Source organism: Ostrea edulis, chromosome 7 (assembly GCF_947568905.1).
Source record: "Ostrea edulis chromosome 7, xbOstEdul1.1, whole genome shotgun sequence".
Lineage (NCBI taxonomy): Eukaryota > Metazoa > Mollusca > Bivalvia > Ostreida > Ostreidae > Ostrea > Ostrea edulis.
Window position 1 is genome coordinate 31,536,286 of NC_079170.1, and position 7,261 is coordinate 31,543,546.

Sequence of the window (7,261 nt, forward strand, 5' to 3'; positions counted from 1 at the left end):
TGGCCTTGGAGGCTAGCTGTTTACAGTAGTCTCAAATGTATGTCGGTTAAACAAGATATATTGCATGTAAACTCTAGAGAGACGGTGTTGTAGCATAGAACCCCAACCCCCCCGCATAGACTTTCCTCCCGAAAAAACGGGCCCGGGATGACATTCTCCCCGGAAAGATGGGCCTGGCATAGAATTTCCCCCTAGGAAGATTAAACCCGGGCCCAACCCCCAACCCCCAACCCCTAGGAAAAACCGTCCTAGTATAGAATTTTCCTCTAAATGACAGTACGCCGCCTTTTTACATTCTAGTTATGTATCCGTTTCCAGTTCTATTACAATTGTACTAGAATTCTCTTGCTTATCTAGACTCAGGAATTCTTATTATTTTTTAAATTTTGAGCAGGGTCTTGTGTATCACAATCATCATCTTATGTTTTTATTTTAAAAAAAGGAAATTATTCAAATCGTGTAATGGTATATCAAATTTCATTCAGACATCTCAGGTCTTTGCTGTTATTTACCAGCATCTAGAACATCTCAAATAGTGAAGTTGGAAAGAAGTTCATGTTTTTTTTTTTTAAATTTAAAATTTCGAATTTAAATAAAAAGGAGAATTAAATTACTTTTATTTTACAGTGCATCTATTTTACTTTTCAGATATTTTAATTGTATATCTTTTAGTCGACTTTTTACGAAAAGCTCTAATGATATTGACCATCGTTAAAGTCTTTTGGGAAGCATATTGTATTTACTATATGCATTTCAAAGTTTTCAGCGTGTAAACCCAACTTCAACATTTAAAAAAAATTCCCTTGTTTTATGAATATCGTAATATTAATGAGCGCATATCTATTTCATTAAACTATAACAATTTAACAGCACATATATACTCGTACATATTTGTTTCTTTATTGTAACTTTTTAAAATTTAACATGTACCTCTTTATAGCAATAATAACAAATTTCATTGATTATTATCTTCAATTGCATGTGTTTGCTTCATTCTATATTTATTCAAAAGCTTCTACATGAGAAGAAAAAAGATTTCGGTCGATGAAATCCGGAAACAGGAAGGGGAAAATTTTATACCAGGGCGGTTTTTCCGCCCAGGGGGAAATTCTATACTAATTTTGTACATAGGGGGAAATTATATGCTGGGGCTCTTTTTTCCCCTAGGAGGGAAGATCTACATGTATCCCGGGCCCGTTTTTCCAGGGGGGGGGGGGGGGTGGGGGGAGTCTATGCGGGGGAAAGTCTATTCTACAACACCAGTGTTGAATTGTTATGTGTAATAATATTATGTTGCGATGTTGGCAAATCAACAGGTAAAGAGAGATAATTGCGATTACATCATGAAAATCAGCATGGGTGGATCCAGGATTATAGTGCAGAGAGAGGAGGCGTTGAAAAATTATGACGAGCAGTTCCCGTGTTTTACCGTATTTTGATAACGACATCTATAATGTAAAACTAATAACAGTATCTTAGTACACATACAATATGTATATATAATATAATTATAATTATATATATTAGTATTAGGCTAAAAATTGAATCAGTTTAGTATTTTCAAATAATTTATTTTTCGTAATCAAGTATTGTCTTTAGTTTTTTGGTTTTGTTTATTTCATCATTTATTAGAAAGTATTGTTTTTAGTTTAATTATAGGAATTTGTTAAAAACGAATTTTCGCAAAACTTGTGAAAAGGGGTTGTAAACTATTGTATTTTTATTAAGCTATTAATTTTTGTAAAAGGTTTCACAAAAAGAATGTTAAAAAATCCCACGAATTTCGTAAAACCAACAAATTAAGGTAGAAATGCACTTGCTCTATAAAATAATATCTTAAACAAATCGCACTCAAATTATGTATAAATTGCATTTAAATATAAAGGTATTGTTGTCTCATTCTATTCCCGATTCTGAAATGGCGTGTTTAAAAAAAAAACCACATTAAAAAAAAATGCACCCCCCAAAACAAAACAAAACAAACCAAAAAAAAAAAAAAAAAAAAAAAAAAAAAAACCAAACAACTAAACAAACCAAAACGCCAACAACAAAAATTAACCAAACAAAAAATATGAATACCCCCACTTACCCCCAAACAAACATGCAAACAAAACATAAATATATTTTATTACATGTAATACAGTTGATATCATTGTAATCTAACTTGGAAATAAACAATGTATTTTTTGAAAACTTCATCTAATCATTTGGTTCCCTGTCTCTAGCAAACTTCATCATAGAACGACTTGGACGACGTCCATATTTTTATACCGGAAGATAAGAAAAATAACTGGTATACAATACAGTGTTAATCGGGGGTGGACGCATATTTTGGTGATCAAATTCACAAATCTATTCAACTATGAATTAATGTATACCGAGATTTTTAAAATTTCTTCATGAAAAAGAGACTAGGTACATGTAATTAACCCAATGTGATTATGAAAATTTTACAAGCCCGTGTATAAAACATAAAATTGAAGGCATACTAGTATTTAATCGCGATGAAAAAAAAAACCCAATAAAAACCCCAAACAAACCATGAAACATGTTTTAAAAGCATCACACCTAATCCAGCATATAAACAACAAAATTGAAAATAATACCTTTTTTTTTAAAATCATATTCTTTTAAAGAAATGTGATGTTTTTGATGAATTGATATTATTTGTAAATGTACTCCATAAAATTCAAGTTGTGAATTGAATTGTATTCGGATGAAGGATATAATTATTATATAATTGCATTAAACTTTGAAAATTTTAAGGGGGTGGTAAACGTGCTCCCCGCCCCTAAAATCTGTCAGTGATCAGTATCAAGTCGAGGGACAATGCAAAAACATAAAAAAAATATTCCTAGGGATTGTATTTTTTTTTTTTTTTTATATATATACAGTTTGTAATGTGATTTTGTAGATCCATCTCCTATATGAGTATGGGATTTTTTCAGCATGGAACAAATAAAAATACTATGCCTAATATCTATAACTTTATTTGTTTTGCCAGTGATTTCACTGCCCTATCTAACAGAAAGAAGTCAGAGATTACACAACTTTACGCTGGAAACAAGTAGGGCGTACTTCATTTTTAACGATAATCTGATACTTGAACCCGATGGAGTCACTGATCCGCGAAGTGTTGTGTAAACAGAGTGACGGCGAGTCGAAACGGCGAGACTATACCCGTAGTCAGCAAAATGCCGGAGGGTCAAACGGTTACCCCCCATCCGTACCACCCCCGCTCGCTCTCCCTGCCAGGGTATAGGCCTAACCAAGTCCCCATCTCGGAACTTCTGGGGCTGTTTTTCGGCTTGGTCGCCGTGGTGCTAATTGGAACGTGGATATTAGCGGGTCGATATAACAAACGAGGGGCGGATCGAGTCGTTATATGTTGGTTTGTGGTATGTGGTTTCATTCATTGTGTACTGGAGGGTTACTTCGCTGCCAATCATGAAACGCTCATCGGGGGCGGATCTTACCTAGCCGAAATGTGTAAGTCTCTCTCTCCATCTCTGTGTCTATCTGTCTGTTTCTCTCTCTCTCTCTCAGAAATTGGAAAGAAAATGCCCTTTTAGCCTGTAGATTTACGCAATAAAGATGATAACATTTTATTTATCTTTACCTATCTTTGTCGTTGATAATTTCATTGATTCGTGATGGGCATAATCCGCATATATTATAAATGCATAATTATGATATATATAGGGAATGCATAAAACTTCTAGTGGAGAGAAATACGAAAATACAGATAGACAGAAGGACAAATAAAAACAGAGCTACAAAAAGTTAGCATTTTAAAAATCTTTACATTAATTCTATTTGTACTGTTCCTTTTCTTATCTGTAGTTTTTGTTCACTCTGTAAACTATGCAATTATCATGTCTTTCAGCACTTCTATTTTATACGTATATACATGTATATAATATTTATCACTGGCGTATGTAATCTAAGTTAATGTTATACATTGCATGGCAAATAATGTTACATACATGTAGTATAAAAAGATTAAAAATAGACAGCAAATTTATATTGATTGTGAAATTGATCCTCCGAGCTAACCATATTATCAAACTGAAACAATTGCTGGAAAAAGAAATTCAAATTGAAGAAAAGAAAGAATTATTTTTGTTAATTTTGACAGGGAAGGAATACTCCCATGGTGACAGCCGGTATATCACGTAAGTTTTTTTTAAAAAATTGTTTACCCTAGCGTCACATTAGACATTGTCCATCCACGCATTCAGCTCGTCAACAGAGAAGTGCATGGACAATGGCTACAGGAAGGCGAAGAGTCGAAGGTCAAATGGAAACAACTCTATTTCAAGGTCGCTAGATCCAATATTATAAGACAACTGAAAATTCGTCGTTGAAAAAACCCCAGCGAGGATGATAGTAACGAAGGTTCTTGCGTTACTATCATCATTCATTTCATTACTATCATCCTCGCTGTTTTTTCAACGACGAATTTTCTGTTCATATGAGCCGTATAAAAGATAAAATAACACTTGATCGTAATTGTTGCTAGTGTATGATATTTCTTTATATATTTACATATCATTCGCAAATAAACAATACAAATAGATATGATAAGTAAACGTGGTCTTTCCGGAATTTCCTTCCGTCATCTTGGGATGATAGTAACGATCGTTACTATTATCAGTTTAATACCAGTGACAATGGAATGAATTCATCCTTCACACTCAGACGGAAGTGCGCATGTCTTATTATACAGTGGTGGATTCGGTGGGAGGGGTTACGGGGGTTAGAAATCCCCCTCCTTTGGTTGAACATTTTAAACAAAACTTTTAATGTTTGCCATTTGGGCTCCCAATCCTCCTTTTCTGGGCGAAGACAGTTCTAACTTTGATCGCACCTCCCCCGTTTGAAAATTTTCTGGATCCATCCCTTATGTGCACAAATAGCATCGTCAATAACACTGATTGCATGTTCAGTAGCGAATTTAGAAGGTTCATTGGATGAATCCCTGTTTTCGTTGTACATTTATGACACCTCCAAATGTCATTTTGTATGATTTTGGGGTATGCAGCCCTATTTAAACAGGGAAGGTACATTGCATCCACCCCTCCCTTTTGAAAATTTTCTGTATCTGCCCATATAAGTTTAAGCATTTAAAATAATTTAGATAGATATGATATACAAATTTGTAGTTGAACTTGTTATTTACAGATCGGACTCTTTCGTCGTATGCATGGAGACCATCACTGCAGTCATAGACGGCCCCCTGAGTTTTGCGACGGCCATTGCTCACTTGACCGGAAGTCGTCACCGGTACCCTCTACAACTAATTGTTTCTCTTTGTCAACTCTACGGCGATACACTTTATATGTGCATCGAGGTCAAGGACGATTTTATTCACGGGGAGTTCGGACATCCTTTGCATTTTTGGTTTTATTTTGTGTTTCTGAATTTGTTCTGGATATTTGTACCCTTGATCCTCATAGTGCAGGCGTATAGAGCTTTGATAGTGACACCTGGTGGCGACTCAAGGAGGGCAAAGGGAAGTAAATACAAGTAAAGAGAAGGAAATAAACAACTGAGGGACTTTATGTACTGTTCACTTTTTAAAAAACCGTCAGCAAACCAGAAACGAGAAGTCGAGAAGAATGACAGACTAGCAAATGACAAACTTACAGACAGACGCACAGACAGTAAGACAGACAGGCAAAAGACAAACTTACAGACAGACGGACAGACAGCAAAACAGACGGACGGACAGACAGGCAAAAGACAAACTTACAGACAGCAAGACAGACAGGCAAAATACCTCAACAGAAAAAAAACCTTACTGACAGACAGCAAGACAGACGGACGGACAGACAGGCAAAAGGACAAACTTACAGACAGACTGACAGACAGCAAGACAGACTGGCAAAAGACAAACTTACAGACAGATTGACAGACAGCAAGACAGACAGGCAAACTACCTCAACAGAAAAAAACTTACAGACAGACTGAAAGACAGCAAGACAGACGGACGGACAGACAGACAAATTTTCAATCAAATATGTCCGTTGTGTGATACACTGGTATCAGAGGAACACGACGTCAGAGCGACAGGAAAAAAATCTTTCAGACAGACGGACAGACAGCAAGACAGACAGATAGACATACTAGATATATACATGTATATAGCCGTTACTAAATGCAGCGTTTTTAAGTAATAGATGGACGATATATTATGCCGAATGCCTTTCAGTTTTGTCAAGCTTTCTCTTCATTATTAGTTAATATTATGAAGTGATTTTGAATGTTGTTTCAATATTAGACTTGTAATATCCATACGAGCCAGAAGAAAAATGTGTGACTTGGTACGAATGTGTATGAAATATTTTATTTATGAATAAAGATATTATGTCAATCAATGCATGCATAATTACATTGCCGTTGTTTTCATTGAATATTTAATAGAGATGACAAGGTCATTTATTTCGAAAATAACTGAATATACATCTTTTTTGTTTTAACCACGGTAATGGATAAGACAAACTTAATGCAGAATGCTATCAATCTGAAGGAAAATATATTTTCGCTTGTCAGGGCCTTGATTTGTGTGTCAGAGAATACTTAAATGTTTATGACTGAGTATATTTGAATTTCTTCTGTTTGATTATAGGGACGTTCTTTCACAATCAGGCGTAAGCTACATTGAATTATCAGGCCATGTTGATTTAGTCCTCTAGTTTCACTTACTCCAATTGAACTTATTTAGTGTAGGATAACATTTGTATTGAAGTGTGCGTGTGTTGGATATAGTGTGACAAAAGTGATTCTAGATTTACAGGGACGGATCCAGAAAAATTTCAAGGGGTGCGATTCAGAATTTGGTGGAGGATTGGGTTTGCAGACCCCCAAATGACATAACATGACATTTTCTTAATGAGATATAAAAAAACCCACCCAAACCAAATAGGAAGTACAATAACCTCCCCCAAACCCCCTGTAGGTCCGCCACTGTTCAATGTTGATACATCTAGATTCGCCACTGTTCAATATAGGTACATCTAGATCCGCCATTGTTCAATGTTGGTACATCTAGATCCGCCACTATTCAATGTTGGTACATCTAGATCCGCCACTGTTGAATGTTGATACAATTAGATCCGCCACTAGTCAATGTTGGTACATCTAGATCCGCCACTGTTCAATGTTGGTACATCTAGATCCGCCACGGTTCACCGTTCAATGTTGATACTATTAGATCCGCCACTATTCAATGTTGGTATATCTAGATCCGCCTCTGTTA

At 35.5% G+C, this 7,261-nt stretch overlaps 1 protein-coding gene across 1 annotated transcript; it reads left to right on the forward strand.

Moving 5' to 3' along the window:
• Positions 1 to 2,888: 2,888 nt before the first annotated feature.
• LOC125653467 (3-beta-hydroxysteroid-Delta(8),Delta(7)-isomerase-like) lies at positions 2,889 to 6,396 on the forward strand. The gene is made up of 3 exons (XM_048882959.2): positions 2,889 to 3,489; positions 4,139 to 4,175; positions 5,185 to 6,396. The coding sequence occupies exons 1-3, from the start codon at positions 3,195 to 3,197 to the stop codon at positions 5,531 to 5,533; spliced, it is 681 nt and encodes a 226-aa protein (XP_048738916.2). The 5' UTR covers positions 2,889 to 3,194; the 3' UTR covers positions 5,534 to 6,396.
• Positions 6,397 to 7,261: the final 865 nt, after the last annotated feature.